The 20,057-nt window shown below is 42.6% G+C and overlaps 1 protein-coding gene across 2 annotated transcripts in view; it reads right to left on the bottom strand.

The window, feature by feature from the left end:
• MASP1 (MBL associated serine protease 1) overlaps positions 1 to 15,429 on the bottom strand; it is a 49,991-nt gene extending 34,562 nt beyond the window's left edge. For both annotated transcript variants that reach the window (XM_016200072.2, XM_016200070.2), the window contains exon 1: positions 15,187 to 15,429. In XM_016200072.2, coding sequence (XP_016055558.2) covers positions 15,187 to 15,429 — 243 coding nt within the window. The remainder of the gene's footprint in view (positions 1 to 15,186) is intronic.
• Between the last annotated feature and the right edge of the window lie 4,628 nt (positions 15,430 to 20,057).

The raw sequence follows: 20,057 nt of genomic DNA, 5'->3' as shown, positions 1-20,057 counted from the left end.
AGACACTTTGACAAACAACTTTTCTGGCTCAAGGGCCTCTTGAAATCTTATCTTGAGTGCATGGACTGTCTCCCAGAGAGGATGTAGCTTAGTGAAAGTTCCAGCCATAACCTAAACAGAGGGGGTCACTGGCCTTGGTTAATATTTGCAGCTGCTGCTATGAACTGTAAAATTCTATAAAAATAATTTAGCTCTGAGTACAGGTGGAAGATTGAGCCCTGGCTTCTGTTTGGACTGTCTCATTTCTAGGGTCATCATATTAACATGATGTAGGGAAATACCTTATCACAGGAAGATGCAAAATTCATAATAATAGTGAACCAAGAACCACCTGGTTGGAAATTACAGACTTTTCATTTTTCTACATCTTACTAGGCGCAACCATGTCCTTTCAGGCTATTGTTATTTAGGGCACTGACTCATGGAAGCATGTCCTCAGTTTGTTTTCTTTCAACTTAATTCAACAATTATTTATACACCAATTTCTGTCTGGACTATAATGTGGAGAATTTCAAAAATTACTTGTTTGTTACATGAGCTAAATATGCAAGCCCCCTGCTTCTGGGAATGTGAACTTCAGTAGGAGAATAAGGTAAGGACTCAAATGAGTATGTGTTAAGGCATTGCCAGGGTATGGTTATTGCATTGAAAAACAGGAAGTCCTGGGGGGTTAAAAAGGGAGAAAAATAGCATCCAGTTGAGGGGACTCAGAAAACGTTTAGGAAGAAGAAAATGTTCTTTGAGCTGGAGACTGAAAGGTGAGTAGGATGTAGGCTGGTAAAAATAGTAGGTGGAGGGTTGAGAGCATCCAGACAGAGGGAATCAATGGACTGAAGGTATTCAGGGTCTCAACCACCCCTCTCTTCCCACCACCACAACAGAGTTCTATTGAGGACAGAAAGCTGGAAGAGAGACCTAGGGAGGAGAAGCCAGTCTGTTCTCTATGAATTTTCTACCTTAGCAGAAACAGCACAAAACTCCTAGGTAAAACTAAAGCAGTGCAACAGAAACATTGGTGAAATTTCTGTGAGAGGACAGCTGCAGCTGCTCTCCACATATCCATAAAGTTATCAGAGTTTATAGGCAGCTACCCATTGGTTTCTCGTAGCAATGGATGGAGAAGGTAGCTTGGGAGTGATCATTCTCATTTTATAGATGAGAAACCTGAAGCTCAGATGAAATGAATTAGACAAGGTCATTATTTAACAGGTGGTGACTCCTGGTCCACAAGTGCAGCATCATGATTCCATAGCCAATGACACTCAAGCTCTTTTAAGGCATGAGGCCAACCAACAAAAGGCTGTCCTACAGACCCAATGGCTCAAGGCTTTGCTTGTCACTGCTCAAAAGCTATATCCTGGGGTCCCTCTTATATCTTCTCTGGGCCCTTGAAGAGCTTTTCAGAGTTAATTTAGGCATATCTTCAGAGAGTGTGCTGGATTGTTCTGTCATCAATTAGTTACCTGGGAACTACATTCCCCAGAGTCTCCTTCCCTGTATAGTTCCAGGGTTGTGTTGGCTAAAGGAGGAACTGGTGTGAGTTTAGAACACAGCAGTCTTTTTTACTCTCTGAATGTTGTTTTGTGATCAGATACAGACGTGAACAGATGTAGAAGTATCCAATATGCTATACCTTGCCTCACTCTCTTCAATGTGCATTCAGCTCTTCTTTTCAACTATTGGCCCTGATGACAACAGCGGCCCAAACCTACCATCAGATGCTTGCTGTTGGAGCCACAGGGGTGGTAGCTGCTCAGAGTCAATAGTTTCCCATAGACCACTCCCCATGGGTTCCCCCTTCATAGTCCCACTTTGGCTCCTTATATGGGCTTGCTTAAATCTTGGATTCCTTAGCAAATACCATCATTTCCACCCATTCCAAGGTTTCAGGAGAACTGATTAGTGACTTTTCTATGGTCCTCCAACTGTCTGTGACAAGCTGGGGCCCTCACTTTCCCAGCTTCTCCTATAATTATATGAGTTCTAATGCCCATCAATAGCTGTTATCTCACAATACTCATAGAGGCTCTGCTTTCCTGACTGTTCTCTGACAGGTACCATTATTGGCATCAAATTAGGATGATATCTTCATCCTACTGCAGCGATAAAAACTAGAACATGTGGCTTCAGTATGGCCAGTGGTGAGGAAACTGCTTCAGGAGGCTTGACAAAAGGTGACCTGAGTCATGTAATGATGAAACAAGTGGCAAAATTGCCTGTGGCAATTTAGAAGGTAGAACAATATACAGTAATAAACTTGTGGATCTGATAGAGGGACTCTGTGTGTAGAATGTTGCAAGTGTCAGTATGTACTTCTAGCTGCATATGACAAAGTACTTCAGGAAAAAGTAAGTCTTTGGTGTACAAGCAGAAATTAGAGGAAATACAGAGGGCCCAGGACTAGTAAGGTTGGAAAATAAGACTATTTCTCATCTCTAGCCTCTATATTAGCAAAATATTTTAAAAGCAAAAATGACCTCAGGGTAAAAATTATGTTAAAGTTCTGGCTGTAAGACCCTTCATTAAAATGTAGATTTAAGGCAGTGCCTAGAGCTGCATATCAGCTAGACAAAAGGACACTAAAGAATCTTAAGAGCACTGTCCCAATGCACCCTAACATGCTCTTCAAAGTAGAAAGAGAGAGAGAGGTTTATTTTGAAAAGAACTGTGGGTGTTGTTTTGGCCTGGTGGAGTGGACTATATTTAGATATATGAGACACCAAAAATTTTTTTAAAGAGAGATGTACCAACCGGCTTGGACTAGAAATGACTGAGACACTTCAAAATAAAAAAGGCCTTTAGACCCCAAGTTTCAATGCACAGGAAATGGGTGGAAAGATCTACTCAGCTGCAAAATGTGCCATTTCTTATGGAAAAAGAATGTCTCAGAGGGCGAAGCTGAGGGGGCAGAGGCAAAAGCCATAGAGAGCAATGGATGGGGAACCACTCTCAGGGAGCAGAACTGGGCTCTAATGCAGAACCTGTCACTGGTCTCTGAAGCAGGCAACATGTGCCTGGCTGTATTTCAGACTATTATGCAGCAGTAACTGTGATATGCCTCCCATTCTTCCCAGCTTTCAATGGGAATTCTATTGTGGTTATCTTGTGCTTATGTCACCAGGACAAGAAGATATTGGGTTTGTGTAAGTGGATGGATGAGGGGATACAGAATAATTCCTTGGTGTGCAGCTCATAAAGACTTTTGGGGGTAGGAAGAGGAGATGATAGATGATAGATGATAGATAGATAGATAGATAGATAGATAGATAGATAGATAGATAGATAGATGATAGATAGATATAGATAGAATCAGTAGAGGAGGGAATGAACATTTAAGAATGTGATAAGAATATCTCTGCCCTGTTTTGTTTATTTCTCAAGAGAGTAAGTTGATTGTTAGTTGCTTTCAGTTTTTAAGTTTCTTGTTTTTTTGGATATAACTCCATATTGACACTGAATCATGTGGGACCTCATCTTTATGAGTTGAACACGAGTCTTCACCAGTTATTAGATGCTTGGGAAATTACTTAAACTCTCCGTATTGTAGCTTGAACTGTATTCTCCAAAAAGATATGTTCAAATCCTAACCCTTGGACTTGACCTTATATGGAAATAAGTCTTTGCCGATGCAATTAACTGGTGTCCTTATAAGAAGAGAGAAACTTGAACACAGAGATACACACAGAGGGAAGTCTGAAGACAGAGGCAGAGACTGGAGATACACTGCCATACCCAGGGAATGAATGCCAAGGAGTGCCAAAGCTAGAAGGGGCAAGGAAGGATCTTTCCCTAGAGCCTTCAGAAGAAGTGTGGCCCTGCCAACACCTTGATTTCAGACTTTTGGCCTCCAGAACTAGGAGAGAATAAACTTCTATTCTTACAAGCCACCTGGTTTATGGTAGTTTGTTATGCGAGCCCTGGGAAACAAATACACTCTGAATGCAGGCTTTCTGATCTGTAAAATAGTGAAAATAATAGTATCTGTATCACAGGAATGTTGTAGACACAACACGAGTTAATATACATAAAACATTCAGAAAGGTGCCTGAAGTATAGTTAGCACTCAGTAAATGAGTGAGAAGAACAAGACCACTGAGATCCTGCCCATTGAATTGGCAGCTTTTGGACCCCAGCTAAGTAGGGCATGGGTAATTTACGTGGTTGAAGGGGAATTAAGAGACTGGAACTGCCGCCTCTGGATATGTTTTTGTTTCCAGGCTCCACTCCATTCCTAATCTTCCTGAAACCATCAGCACAGACTTCCCTTTTCATGAGATTCCCCAGGTCCCTGGCTGATGGACCAGTAAGGGAACTTAGAGATCCCTCTCAGCCCAGCCTCCTTACTTGGCAGGTGGCGTCTTAGACCATTTTGGATTTCTGCACTTTACAAACCTCCTAACAATCCTGGGAGGTGGGTGACAGGAAAGGACGTTGCCCTTATTTTACGAGAGAAGATCAGAGTAATGTATGGAATCTATCTCTAAAAGCTTCCATCCACAAGAGAACAGTATGAAGTCCAGAATCTCTTTACTTTCCTATTTTTTCAAAGAATTTTGCAAGATATGTGGATTTAGGCCAGCGATTCAGTGATAGCCATGGGCCCAACTCCTGACTTAAAGGTGGGTGCTCTGTGCTCCTGAGATCAGCCTCACCCCAACTCTGTTACTTCCTGGGACCGTGCCAGGGGTTAACAGCCCATTTTACTACTTTACCCAGTTGTTCAAATTACAGTTAAAGATGATGAAAAGAAGCCAGTTAAAAGTACCAGATGCCAGACAAGAACCTGGCACTAAAAAAAAAGACGTGTGTGTGTGTGTGTGTGTGTGTGCTGTGTACTGTGTGCTGTGAGTGTGTATTCTGTATTTCAGAAGCTCTTGAAAGCCATGTAAGTACAAACAGCATAGCTGGTGGGTCTAATATTCAAGGTGGCCTCACCTGAGAAGGGGTGGAGGTTGATGCTTCAGTCCTGGCCCATCACGTGGCCATAAAAGCAATAAAAAATAACAGCAATACTAGTAGTAATAACAGTCCCCCGCTCTGCATGTAACTTTTCAGTTGGCAGGATATTTCACCTTGTTTATCTTATTTACTTGTGATGGCAGTCTTGTAATGAATGCACTTCAGGTAGACATTGTGATTCTGGGCCCAGAGAGGTGGTGTGAGTCCCTAAGGCCACACATTCTGGGACTAGCAGACCTGAGACAAACTCTGGATGTCGTGTCTTCCAGGCCTGGTTCAGTCACTGGAACCACTGAATGTCAGAGATAGAAAAGAAATTAAAGGCTGTAAGTCTATCTCTTTCCTTTCTTAGATGGGGAAACTGAGGCTCAGAGAAGTGAAGCGACTGGCTCAAAGTTACATGACCCACTAATGGCAGAGCCCGGATCAGGGCCCAGGTATACTGAATATCCAGTACAGTGTTCTTAGTTATTTGTTAGTCAGAGTAAAAACCTGCTAACAGAGCTGGGGGAGCCCCTAAGAAGGTATTGTGTACATACTGACACCGTTTACACTGTGAGAGCCTGAGATGCAGCACCCTCCCAGGTCCTTAGAGCCCAAGATGCCCACTGATGCAGCAGGGGGGACTCTGGACAGAAAAAGGGATGGTCTCCAGGCAGCAAGAGGAGCGTGGGGAGAAGAAAGAGCTGGCTGGGAAGGAGTCACTGGGAGCCTGGGAAGCAGGCATCCCGCAGGTGGGAAACTGGCAGTGCCCACCGTCTCAGCAGGAGTGGATTGGAAGTGGGGAGGGGGGAGAGTCTGGGAATCGAGACTGGGAAGGCGGGCCAGGAAGGATTTACACTCTTGTTGGCCTGTGAATGGCTCTGACGCCCCACCTGACCCCTTCGCTGACTTCAGGCCCATTCACATGCAAATCCCTTCAGGGAGTAGGAGGCTGAGCCCCAAACTGTCGAGGACAGGAAAATTGCTGGAGGACAGCTAAAGACAAAGCCTTGCTGTGTTCTTCCACAGCCAGGCTCCTGGCTCAAGGTGCATCGCAGTCTGGACTGGAGTGAAAGTACTGATTAAGTAAGTGTTGAGTGAAGAGAGGGACCGCCAGGGGCCAGTGTCACAGAGCGGTTTCCAGGAATGTGTGAGCTGGTGTGCTGCTCTGCCGGTGCCCAGGCCCCTGCCCTGCCCTAGCCCAGTGCACCCCCTCAAATTTTCCCACGTACATCCTTCCAGAGAGCTGGAATAGGGACCAAACAGTCTGGGTTCTGGTCACTGCTCTGCCACTCCTGTCATGTGTCACTTTAACCTCTCCAGGCAGTGGTGTGCTGGAGCTGGCTTGTACTAGTTTACAGGAGCCAACTGTCAACTTTTCAGGGATTCTTGTGACCCTTTTGTTAAACACAGCCATCATGAAAAATTAAGTTTCATTTACATATAAATAATATATATTTAAAACAAACTATATAAAAACTCATCTCCTGCCTGGCCGGCGTGGCTCAGCAGTTGAGCATTGACATATGACCCAAGACATTGCAGTTTGATTCCTGGCCTGGAGCACAAGTCCGGGTTGCTGGGCTCGATCCCCAGTGGGGAGCATGCGGGAGGCAGTGGATTAATGACTCTCTCATCGTTGATGTTTCTATCTCTCTCTCCCTCTCCCTTTCTCTCTCTGAAATCAATAAAGATATATTTAAAAAAACAAAAACAAACTCATCTCCTAACTATTTTAGTATTTTACTATTACTTATGCTCTTGAAATATTAATGTCTAGTATATGAGGGGTGAGTGGTATGCTGTTGTGCACCTCTCCCCCACCCCAACTCCCGCCCAGTCCAGATCCAGTTGTTAATCATTAACAAGCACATCACTGTGTTCAGGCTGAGTTTTCACAAACATGCAAGGTGGACATTAGGTCTGTCCTCTAAGAGTCAAGAGGTCAAGTGAAAGAAACATTGGTGTGAAAGCAGCTTGTAAAGTCTGCCACTGTCTGTCAGCATTTAGCAGGGACCTTCTTTCCCAGCCCCTCTGATGAGCAGGCTCTCCTTTCCTGCTCCTCACTGCACCTCTCTATTTCTCATCCCTGTCTCTCCTGCTACCATCTCTGGTATTCTTCAAACACACTGGGCGCTATCCCACCTTAGCGCCTTCTCTCTGGTGGAAATGCTTTTCCCCAGAAAGCCACATGGCTAACTTTCTCAGCTTCTTCAAATCTTTGCTCAGATGTAACCCTCTCAGTGAGGGCTACCCTGACCAACATATTTCAATCATAACTCCCACCCTGACTCACAGGACTCTTCTTTACCCTGTTCTATTTCATTTCTTTGAAATGACTCACTATATAATTTACTTATGGATAATGTTCAGTGTTCATTGTCTGTTTCTCCCAGTGCAAAGTAAACACCTTGTGGGCAGGAATTTTTGTCTGTTTTAATTACTGCTTATACCCCAAATTCTGGTAAATAGTAGGCACTGAATAAATAAATTTGTTGAATAAATGAATACCCCCAATTTCCTAACTTTTTCCTCTATGAATGAGCACACCAAAGTAAATTCAAGTCCTTTGTTTTACTAAGGTGTATCTGAGAGCAGCCTGTGTACACACAAGCACACAGATTAGCATACCAGGTGAGCCCACATCCTGGAGCACTCCCCCCTCACACTCCTTTGCACTTGAGCACATTCTCTGCCCCAGCACTATGACCTTCCTTTTGCTTCCCATCACCCATAGCCTGTGCTGTTTGCACTTCCTGCACAAAATAAGCTTTTTCCACACTTTTCTGAAGCTCATTTTCACTTCTCAATTCTCCTGAATCAACTAGAATTGGTGTTTGGGACCCAGTAAATTTGGAGTGAGACAATCCCACCAGGGACTACAATTAAAATTCCCGAGAAACATATATCCATTTCTCATGTCTCTTTTCTCTCAGGGTTCAAGGTCTCCTGTCCACTCCCACAGAATTAGTAGAGTTCCTGAAGCAGCTGGGGTCAGGCACAGCCTGAAGGTCGAGGGTATGTGCTGAGTAAACACACAGCTCTGCACAGAAATAGGGTAGGGGTCAGAAGAGTCAATTTGGAGCAAGGCCACAGTAGGGACTCATCTCTGTTATGTAGCAGGATGCAGATTGACCAGCGAGGCCTGGGGAAGGGGGCAGCAGACTGGGGGATGCAGACTATCGGAACTGGAAGGGCTTGCAGAGGCCAGCTAGTTCAATTTTCTCACTGGACAGATGGGGAAACTGAGGACCAAAGTAGAGAGGCAACTCGCCCAATGTCTCAGCAAAAGTCAGTGATTGATTTCTAGACCAGAGTCCATTTCTTTATGCTCACTACCAGGAGACATATGCCTTTTTCTCTTCTGCCCTAAGACTATGCTCACTGCTGGGAAAAAACACAGACATGGGCCCTGAACTTATGAGGCTGATAGTCTAGTAGAATGAACTTGCGTTCACCATTAGAACTTGTGTACCACAAACAGATAAATCAAGCATTTCCCATCCTTCATAGCTCAGACTACATTTCCAGTTATTTTTTGTAAAAGATTTTTCCTCTCAAAATTGAGATAAAGGAGTTCTTTAACAAAATCTAGACAACACAAGACCCTCAAGGTCCTTCTGTTTTACTAAATTTTACTAAATTACCCTGCCAGGCTTTGTTGCCTTAGAAAAAATGCATAGGCAGGAAGCATATTAAAGTCCCTTCATGATAAAACCTGTTCTGAGAGGGGTCAAGTGAAGATAAAATCGTGACTTGGGGGTAAGAAGACCAGGAATTGAGACCTGGCTTTCTATGGAAACTTGGACAAATCCATTTAAGGTTTTTGTGCTCAGTTTTCTTTTCTTTAAATTAGGTGTAATAATCCCTGCTCTTCCTATTCCATGACAATGAAGTGAGGCAATAGATTAAAATCTGCCATAAATTTGTGTTGCTACAGGTAAACACACAGGAGATATGCCTCCTGTATTTGAACAGTCCTTTCAAAGTACCTTTCTATCAATTACCTGACAAGAGCAAGGTCATGGATAGCCAGCTAGTGGTAGAGTCAGAGTAGATGAGAAAACTGACATTTATTGAGCATCCACTGATACCAGCAAGCACTTTATTACTCACACCATTGCCCTCATTACCACTATAATAGCATTTATTGAGCTAATCACACATGTCTGGGACAGACACCATTAAAGCATGTGTCTCATTTGGCATTCACAAGAAGCCCACGAGATAGGCATTATTATTATCTCCATTTACAATAAGATGTGGAGGCAGGACCTGACCCCAGGTCTGACTGGCTCTGAAGCCTGACTTCTGAACCCTTAAACTTGACTGCCTTTTGCAGTGTTGATTCCACTTACAGCCATTATCTCATTTAAACCCCCCCACAACCTTCAAGAAAAGCACTGTATCATTATAAGCTTTTTTCTGTCCTGATGACAAACCAATGCTTAGGGAGACTGAGAAGCTTAGGGAATTGCACGGTTGAATTTCTAGTTACCCTTCAAGGCTTACCTCAAACATTAACTGTTTCCAAAACCTTTCCTGAACACCCAGAAATGACTGCTCCCCAACTTATATACCCCTTGTGTTAATTGCCTAGCTGTAATTTATTAATTATATACTTGTCTCATAATACACTACAAAACTGTGAATTCCTTGAGGACGGGTACTATCTTACTCATCTTCGTGGGCCCTGTTTTTGATGCAGTGTCCAGTTTATCGTAGGTTTTCAATAGGATTCTTGGACTTTATTCCATAGATGGTGGGGAGACATTGAAAATGTTGCGAGTGGCATAATCAAAGCAATGCTTTTCCTTTGGACACATATATAGAGTAGACTGGATGGGGAGAGACTGACAGCTGGCAGAGATTTAGGAGGCTATTGCAACAGACTAGGTGAGAAGAATAAGAATTGGAACTGAGGCGATAACAGTGGAAAGAGGGGAAGAAATGTTGACTCCATCAAGGATATAGAGTTAACAGAAGACAGTGGACTTACATCACATGAGCATTTACAGATGTTAATTGAGCTATATGCATTCAATGAGTAAAAGAGAGAAGAGAATAAAAACCGAATGCAGGTTTTTATTGTCTCCCTTTCCAATGAACAGATGCCATGGAGTGAATTTGAAAATAGGATGTGTGCATGTGTCATTCCCTCTGTGGTGCTGGTTTCTAAGTACCTCTTTTAGTAACTATAGTGCCAGTGCTCCTTTCTAAGTACAAGTTGACCACTTCATCTGATGCTGAACTTGCTGCATTTTTGAGGGAGAGAAGTCTTTTTGGATATACTATAAGACAGTGCTCTACTACATATAAGATATTGAGTAAGTTTGACTGTAGACAATGTTTGCCTTACATTATATTTGCCTATACTTATATTACATTACACTTAAAAAACACACACACCCAAAACCCTAAGCATCCACATTATGGAACTTCACTGCCTATTAATTTTTTTAAAAGAAGAAAAAGACTGAGAACCTTGAGATATAAATTTTGGTCTCAGTGTGACCTTGGCCAATGAATTGCCCTTCCCTAGGCTTTGATCATAATGATGGCAGAGTTGAACTATGATTTTTGAGGTCTTAGATGCATATATGTGAGGACTACATTGGCCTTAGAGACCATCTTGTTCAAGCCCTTCCTTGTATTTGAGAGAGGAGGAAACAGAGTTCCCTGTAGAAGTAGTCACTTACCTAAGGTTTACCTTGTTAGTAGAAAATGGCCACAAGAATCCAGGCCTACTGACTCCCTGGCCAGTATTTGTGCCCTGCCCCTCGCCTACAGCATTAACCAGCTGTGATTTGTACGCCTCATCTGTGAGCTTCAGGAATCCACACATTGCAGACACACTCCAAGGATGCAGATGCTGTCGTGCAGATGTGTATGTGCCTTGAAGACCAAGGACTGAGGGAAATCAGGTCGGAGAGAGGAATTTTCATAAAATGAGAGCATCTGGACCACAGCTTTGTGGTCTTGCTCTTCTTTAGCTGATGTGCAGTGTCAGCAGTGTGGTCATCATCACTCTGATGGGCCAGGGTAGGAAGGGTGGTCTGTGAGCTTGGGCTGGGCTGAAAAGGGTTCCTGTGAACTGGAAGGTTCTTTGAACCCACTTCAAAGTCTGCCAAGGGAATTTACTCACAGAGTGATAAAGCCTCAAAACAGAGGATATTATATGAGCATCTAACATTCCTGGATAGAAACCACCAACTGGAAATCAGTGATTAAAACTGCTTAGAAAAGGGCAGCAGTGGCATGATATGTTTACAAGCTTTCTTTAAATGACATGTCACTAAGGCATCTCCAGCAGACTGTAGGCTCTTATTGGAGTGCTTATGGCCCTGGAACCTTGAGAACTGGCTGTTGTAACATATTATTACCGGTTTCTGGCCTTATTCTAACCAGGAAAATGAAGGTTTGGTGGGGTCATCTGGAAAGTTTTGGCAAGAAGGATTAGGATTAGAATTCTGGAATTTAAGGGACTTTAGTGATCATCTCATTTCAACCCCTCATGGAACAGGAAAAAAGCAGAATTTTGTAGAGGGGTGTTGACTTATCCAGGGGTGGTGTGGCATGCTCGTACTTCATTCAGATGGAAAAGGAAGAGCTTCTCTCTCATTTGAAGCCAGGAAAGACACATATTTTGGGGATGGGGGGCAACTAGAAAAAGTGAACGGGTTTCAACTACATGTGGAAGGCTCTGGTTTTGTGAGTTCAGAGGCCAGAGTACTAGTCTTGTCCCTGAATTCTGAGTTTCAGTCCCCTCTTCTGTCCAACTGAAACTTAAACAACAGTCAAGATATAACTCCTGAAATGTGTGACCTTCAAGGGGATCAAGGAGGATGAGTGGGCAGAGTGAGCTCACTCTGCCACCTTCAACCTGAAGTGAGCAGCCCCGCTTCAGTTTTCTCTACCGGGCCCACTAGAAGATTTCTTAGAAGAAAATGTTCACTGGGGAGATGATATCTGAAAAACAACACTAACAAGCAACAGCATGGGACTAGGTGAGTCTCCAGAGGGCCTCAGCAGCCTGACGTTCTGTGAGTTCTTAATTCTAGGAGGGGAACTCTGCCGGGCATGTGTGGCCAAGGGCACAGGGCTTGTCTCCATGGGAGCACCAGTTGACAGCTGACTAAGGCACAGTGTCCTGCAAAGGAAGGCCTGCTCAGGCCTCATGGCTGCTGGACCTCTGCAGGGAGGCTAATGCTAATGCTGGGTTGGTATCCTAGAACTGAGTCACCTGGGCAAGCACAAGGGAGAAAGGCATCTTGCCCTCCCTGCCCAATGTGTTAATCCCTTCCTCCAAAGATTTTGGAGAACTGTGTCTGGATCAGAGATACATGGACTGTAGGGTACTTCAGGTAGGCTGCTCAGTCTCTGAATTGCCTCAAGCACACTGCTCTTCTGGTGAGAAGTCTAATTTTGGAGCAGAGTGTTACAAGATTTTCTTGTCCACTCCCAATCATTTGGGAATTAATGGCAGATATGAGAGAACAGGCATTTCCTGAAACCTAGGCAAGAACCCAAGACCATGTTGCCCTTCCAGAAGGTCTAGTTCCATCTCCTTGGGCTTTCAGGAAGGTGTCTCACCTCCCTGGATAGAAACTATCAATCAATTTCCAAAATATTCTCCAGCCAGAAAGGTCAAATTTTAGGTAGAAATGTATTCCAGTGTCCTTAATTCAGTGTCAGACAAGGTCTTCAGATTCTATTGTTGCCCTTGAATAGCACCTTGTCATTTTTTTCCCACTATGAAATGCAGCTGATGTCAGATCCTTAATCTGCTTTGCCAGGAATTTATTTGGGGCAAAGGAATAAGTTAAATTCTTTATTGTGTGTTTATCATCTTGATTAAGCAGTCCTAACAAGGTCAAGCCTGGCATCTGTCTGAATAAGAGGAAAACTTGTGAGAAATTACTGCTCAATGCATATAAACTGAGAGTCAATTCTAGGGATGGAGAGGGGGGAATGAGGAAAATAAGCCATTGTTGCAGCTAAAGAAAGAAATTCTGTAATTTTTGTGGTTGTGAGGCTTCAGCTACCAATAAAAGTAAATGTTTTCACTGACAGAATTTCTATATAGTTGACATATTTGAAAGTAGAGAAAAAAGCAGTTAGGAAGTTCATATCTAGCCTTTTCTAAATCTATAGAACATACTGTCTCATTAAGCCAATGTTTGGTTATTTTCCTTCTGGTTAAGTCCACTTTCTAACCCAAATATTCAAGAATGTCTTAGTTTTATGACCAATATTAGTTGGGGAATTGAGCTGGAGGATTCTGCTAACCTAATGCCTCCCAACCATAATCTATCTTCTTCTGAAGTTTGGTTCTGGCAGAGGCTAGATTATATATCCTGAAAGACATAATTGACCTGTTTGTCAGAAATTTCAATTTAGGATGATGAGCACTTAGGGTTTTGGTCTCTGATCCTTGCTTGATCATTGTGACACTGAGAGGCTGGCTCCATTTGTCAGTCTTTTATTGTCATTACTCTTTTCTATCTTGTGCAATTGCTATTTTCTGGGCTCAACTTTCTTTGTAAGGGACCAGATCTGTTGTATACCTAAATTCTCATAGTCCTTAGCACAAAACATTCAAATAAGGGAAACATCCCAAAGATCAGTGGTTCTCAAATGAGGAGATTTTGCCTCTCTGAGGATATTGGCAACATCTGGAGACATTTTTGGTTGTCACAACTGGAGGGGGAAGTGCTATTGGCATCTAGTGAGTACAAGCCAGGCATGCTGCTAAAAATCCTATCATTCTCAAAACAGCTTTCCTCAGCAAAGAATGATCTGGCTCAGAATATCAATAGCACTGAAATTGAGAAACTTTGCCATGGACTACCAATTTTGGAAGGTTTTTTAAGTCACAGAAACCTTGATACAAGTGAGATTTTTGAAGCAGACCCAATATAAATAATAAACAACATCTAGCAATTAAATGAATTTAAGCAGAGTAGGCGTTCACAGCCCCATTTATCAGGCCTCCCTTGCCTCCAGTTGCCTTGTAAGCCCCTGCAGTATCCTGGGGCTCAGTGGAGCACAGCTTGTATAGCCAAAAAAGCATGGGATTTACAGTCACAAAACATGAGTTTAGAACCTTGATTCACCACTTACTAGCTACACAACCTTGGATGAGCTGCTTTACCTTCCTGGGTTTGTCTCTTGGCCTGTTGAATGGGATAGTAGTACCTGTCTTGTAGGATTGTTTTTAAGGTTGAGTAAGATCATAGATGTAAAAGCACCTTGCAGGCTTACTACTTTGTTGTTGATCAAAAATCCTGGTTAACACAAGGTTAACTCTTGTTGAATTACTGGCTATGGAAGAGTTAGACTCCAATAATCCTAACAATATGCAAAGTCTACTTTGGAGTAGTTTGATGAGAATCCCTTCCAGAAAGCCAGAGAAAATTTAGAGAGAAGGTTCTCATCTTTTTGAACCAGACACAACCTTAATAGACGCAATCTCTCAGAAGTACTCCAATCATATTTTTTCATTCAAATTAAAAGAAGAGCAAACTTCTCTAACCTTTCTTAGACCTGCTTTTAAAGAGCAGCTTCCCACCCATGGCCTTGTTTGTGGGTTCTCTCTAAATTCCATGGAATATGGTGTTGATTATTTCCTGTCCCATTTCCATGTGATTTTTCTTTATATTCCCTTCTGATAGTGACTCCCACCTGTGCCTATACCCTTTGCTGATTAAATACATTCAAGGCCCTTCAGAATCTCTTCCTAATCCAACCTTCCAATCTCACCTCCTACTGTCAGCTACTTCCAAAACACTTGATCATTACTTAGGGAACTAGGTAGTACTTTTTAATGCCTCAGATTTGGACATAATTATGGATATGCCTCAGTCTGATTAATGCTTATGCTGGGGTCTCTGCCTTTTCTACCTTTTTGAATTAAAGGTAACCTTGGAACAGAGGTTAGTGAAAACATTAAAGATTCTGAGAACAGAAGTAAGAAGGGGAAGCTGTGTTTGGCTGAGTTGCACTTTGCCAGCCTCAGTTTTCCTCATGGTCCTTTCTAGGTTTATGTACTCAACCTGCACCTAGCATGCCTCCCACATCTTCATTCATCATGTTGTAATCTTGTGTGTCTCCCTCATTGGACTGCCACCATGGGAGGGGAAGCACAGCACCTAATTCATCTAAGCTTCCCTAACTCCCAGCAGATTCTCCAGTAGAGATCCTGGCCCAGTTAAGAAACATGGGGGGCGGGGGGAGGTGTCTCACCTTCACATAGTCATATTCACAAAGGTAGGAGGATTCCAAGTTGAAGTGCATGAAGTAAAGCTTGATCCGAAATCCTTCTGGGACAGTGATATTCCAAGTCACTTTCGAATCTCTTGGGTAGGAGTCTGGATAGCCAGGCGACTGGATCTGGCCAAACATATTGTTGAGCTCCACAGTGTGGGCCAAAGCCTTCAACAAGGAGAAGCACAGAGCATGATAAAGAGGGAGCCACCTGAAAGACATAAATAAGTCTGCTTACAACCATGGACACAAGTCCTCACCATTTAACTAAATCAGCAGCCTGGAGACCAAGTTCTCAGCATATCTCTTTCACTGACATTCTGCCATTACCTCTTCCCTGTGGGCCTTGTTTACCCAGTCTAGAATACAGAAGACAGTAACTCAGTGATTCCTAAGGTTTCCTTCTGTTGTGCTCTTCTAAAGTTTTGATAATAGTATTCCACTTTCCCAGCAAGTACCACACTTGGGACTCTGACACATATAATTTTTCTGTTGAAAATGTAAATTTCATAATTAGGTAAAAGTTATCATTTCTTCAGCTCAGCTTAATTTAAGAATCATAAGCTGTTCCATTTCTAAAAAGTAAGTAATAGTAACAGTAATGTTAGGATGAGGTTTATACTCAATGATGGGATCTGCAGTACCTTAAACAAATTTAATAAAATTAATCAAGGTATGCAAAATTTTGAATTAAGAAAGAATCAGTAAATTAGTAAAAAAATTTTTCCCCCTCTTGGTAAGTGTTCTTATGAAAGGATCAAAATCCTACAATTTATTTCCAGCTGTAGGAATCAAAGTTAATGGATTGTTGAAAGAGTTGGATAAAGGGCAAGGAAAACTCAATAAAAATTACAGAACACGCCCAAAGTGACTGATGCAATAACGAGGCAGAATGTCCAAGGCTGGTTAAAACCTTAATGGTCAATATACACCACACCGGGCATCTAATAGATTGACCCCTCCCCTCCCCAAGCAAGACCTAAGGACCTTGAACTCAAACATCCCAAACCTGGCTCATCAAGTTCTCCCAGAAGTCTTATTTATTCTGCTTCCCATGTTCAATTAATTTAAAAGTTCTTGTATGGACGACTGCTATTGCATCCTAAGTGATCTTCCTGCCCCCATTTTGTACCATTCAGTAATCTTCCTCTAAAGTTGATTTTCTAAAACACAGATGTAACCATGCTGCTCTACTGTGCCTGTGGAGAAAAGCATCTGCTCCTGGAATGGCTGATGAGCCCTTTTTGATCTAGTGCTGATCTGCCTGCCCAGCTTCGTCTCAGTGCCAGCCATGCTCTGGCATGTCATTCTGGGAGCACGTCATGCCCATCCATACCTCAGTCCCCTTGCATATGCCATGATCATTCCTCACCTGATTGTCTTATTTCTCCCCTGTCATCCAGCTCAAAGCTTCCCAGGCTATGGAGTACCCTTCACTTCACAGATCTCCACGGTACATGCTTCTATTAGAGCAAGTATCACACTGCACTGCTTTAGAGTCACAGCCTCTGATGTCAGATGCATTTGGGTTCAAATCCCAGTTCTTCTGCTTACTGGTGACGAAATCTTGGGTAATTAGTCTCTCTGAGTTCCAGTTTCCCCATATGTAAAATGAGGATTATAATCTCTAATTATAAGACTCACATGAGCATTCAAGATGACATATATAAAAGGCCTAGTTAGAGGATAATATATACTAGATGATGACTGAATGACTGAATGGATGAATGAATGAATGAAAATGGGGTCACAGTCTTGTATAGCCCAAAAAGTTAATGCTGGGAAATTATACCAGCATTTTAGGATTAATAGTTATATCTTTGCTAATCAGGAAGCTATTTCTCCCCAACCTTCTGTCCTAGTATACAGATGCATATATGTGTATATATGCATATACATAAATTTTTGAGTGTGTAAAGACAAGATAACTTTAAACATAAATTATCTAGCCTTTTCATATAATATTTACATAAAAGGTAAATAGGTAAGTGTAAAACGGCCTAGAAGGATATCAGCAGGGTGTTAACAGTGGTTATCACTGAAGTGGAAATATGAGTGTTTTAAATTTTATATTTATTTATACCAAATGTCCAAATTTGTCTAGAAGGACTTGTACTTTTTTTCAATAAAAAGAAAACAATAAAATTATTTAATTTTTTTTCCCCAAGGCCCTTACAATAGCAACTTGTGGGATGCAACTAAGGAAACCAAACATTTTAATCCAATTGCCAGGGTCAATATTTTTTTAAACCAATCTGTTAGAGGAAGGGCCTCTGAGGCAGAGAGAAGGGAAGGCATAAGTCCCAGTCTCTAGTGAATTCGTAGGAAAGTTGAGTCCAGAAACTCTCATTCACAGGGCCCAGGCAGCCCCACTTTCAAGGGCAGGGAGTTCTAGTTCAGTGCTGCTTGGGGAGGGGAGAGTGCTAGTCCTGAGTCAGAAGAACTAGGTTCAAGTCCAGATTTTGACTTCATTTATCTGACCCATCTTGGGGATGTCATATAAGGTTTCCGTTTCTTCATCCATTCGGTGATAATAATGACTTCCCACAGAGCTGCCCTCAGAAAAAAGGCGGGTTGGGAAGTGCTTTGTTAACTGCCCAGCCCTAGGCAAACATTAGTTATGATTACTCCATCATGCTGCTTCCCGAAAAGCAGGGGGTTTAGGAGAGAGCGTTGGCTCCCAAATCAAACTTTCCTGCAATAGCACATCCAGACTCTGCAAGGCTCAAAGGTCAACTTTCTCCATGTCTGCTTTTTCCAGAGCACATGGAGGAGCCTCTGAGCCTCCTACTGCGGGGCTGTCAAGGGCCGGCTGCTGACAGCCCAGAGGCCCAGGACCATGTGGGGTAGACAACTGGTTAGTGTGGGAGGAAGGCCTGCGAAGCTTTCTGTTCTATTTTGTTTGCATCTCAAAACAGTCGAACATATGAAACAAATATCTCCTTGCACATAATGGGCTTGAGCATATGCTTGCTTGCTTTAGGGGCTGCAAATCAGAAGATGTAAGTGGCGGCTTTCATTCCCCTTCACACTCTCTGAGTGTTTTTGGCTTCTTATACACCAGGCACCGGCTGTACAATTCCAGGCACCTGCTATCTATTTTCTAGCTAATCAAAAAAGTTGAGCTACATTTGCTCAAAATGTCAAAAGTAATGTCGAAAGCTGGGATTTCAGAGGCTCCAGTGTGGGAGCAGGCGACTGGGAATGACACAAATGCCCACATAGATCAGTGCCTGTGCAAAGAGCAGTAGTTTCTACCCTCTCCACTCACTCCCCACATGACACCCAGACTGTTTCTGAGTGGAAGAGTTGAGAGAGGCTGTATAGATCCCTTTGACAACACCCTTATTTGACGCATGATGAAAAGGATACCCCAAGAGGTGACATGTCATAGCCAACGCCATATGGTGAATTAGCTTCAACAGAAGAGAGGAATAACTGAAGCTCTCAGAGGAAGCTGGGTCCATGCCCATATCTCCAGGCATCTAGCCAAAGCAATTAATCCTGTGGAAAATAATTCAAAAACCCACGGCTTTATGTGAAAAAAAAAAAAAAATTTTAAAGATACTAATATCATAGACCCTCCTCAACAGATTCTAGTTTAATTGGTCTGGAGTGAGCTCTGGTCCTCGGCACTAAAGCACTGCAGATGATTCTACTGTGCAGTGAGGACTGAGCCCTGCCCATGCAGAATGTTACTTGGTGAAGTGTCTGGTAGACTATAGTAGAAAAAATCCTGGATTTGGAGCCCAAAGACCCAAGTTTAAGTCTGAGTCTTTCAAAAACCATGTGTGTCTTTGGGTAAATTGTTAAGTGCTTTTATTCTCACTTATCCATAAATCCTTACCTTATCCAAAATCTGAAGACCAGAAGAGGCAGTGCCCATAAAAGTGTTTTTGCAAACTCTAAAGCGCCCTTCTGTATGAGGCAAGACTCTGAAAACTTCTAGTGGAGCACTTTTCCAATAGTACTTGTGCTCTTTAACAACTGAATTCAATTCAGCCAATATTTATTGAATGGCTAACAGGAAACAGATATTCCCCTAGATACTGGGCACACAGATATGAACAAGACATAGATTCTGTATCTTAAGAAACATTCAGTCTTGGAAGAGGAGGTAGACATTTAAACAAGGAAATGTTACAAAGACAAGAAGAGATGTAGCCCCAGAGGACAGAGGCAGTGCAAAGGTCGGGATGCTTAACTTTGGGGATGTTGGCTAGGGAAGAAGAGGTGATGTTTGAGCTGGCTGGAGCAAAAGGGTCCCCTCGGTAGAAAATAAAGGGAAGGGATGCTCTGGGTTAAGGAACGAGTAAAGGCAAAGACACAGAACTGTTCATCAGCCCTGCAGTTTGGTATGACTGGGGCATTTGGGTGGAGGATGGGATTCAAAGAGTGACAGATCAATCAAATTGTCATTGCATGTAGATGGCATACATTTCATCTCTTTTAGGAGAAAGAAACATGAAGTTAAATGGCAGATCTAAAATTACAATGGGTTTAAAAAGAACAGAATGATTGAATTCACCTTAAAGACCTGATTACCTCTCTGAACCACAGGTAATCTGAGTTCAAAGAGTTAACTGTCGGAAGCCCCTTATTGACCCCAGACCCAGAAAAGTTGCTAGGTGACTTTGCTAAAGAGATACAAATAGAACTCCCTTTTTTCAATTGAGAAGGAAATTAATGGGAGCAGAGGGGTTTAGGGACTTAACATCTTGCAGTGTCTTGCTTTCCCGTCTTCTTTCTTTTGGTATTCTTAACAGCATTAACACTTATAAGTAGTAAAGATAATTACGGTAGTGGGGTTTTGAGACTTGCAGAGGAAATTTACAAGGCTCAAGTAATTC

Source organism: Miniopterus natalensis, chromosome 6, assembly GCF_054644295.1.
Source record: "Miniopterus natalensis isolate mMinNat1 chromosome 6, mMinNat1.hap1, whole genome shotgun sequence".
NCBI classification, from domain to species: Eukaryota; Metazoa; Chordata; class Mammalia; order Chiroptera; family Miniopteridae; genus Miniopterus; species Miniopterus natalensis.
Note: the sequence above shows the minus strand (reverse complement) of the source record. Positions and strands in the feature narration are given on the sequence as shown.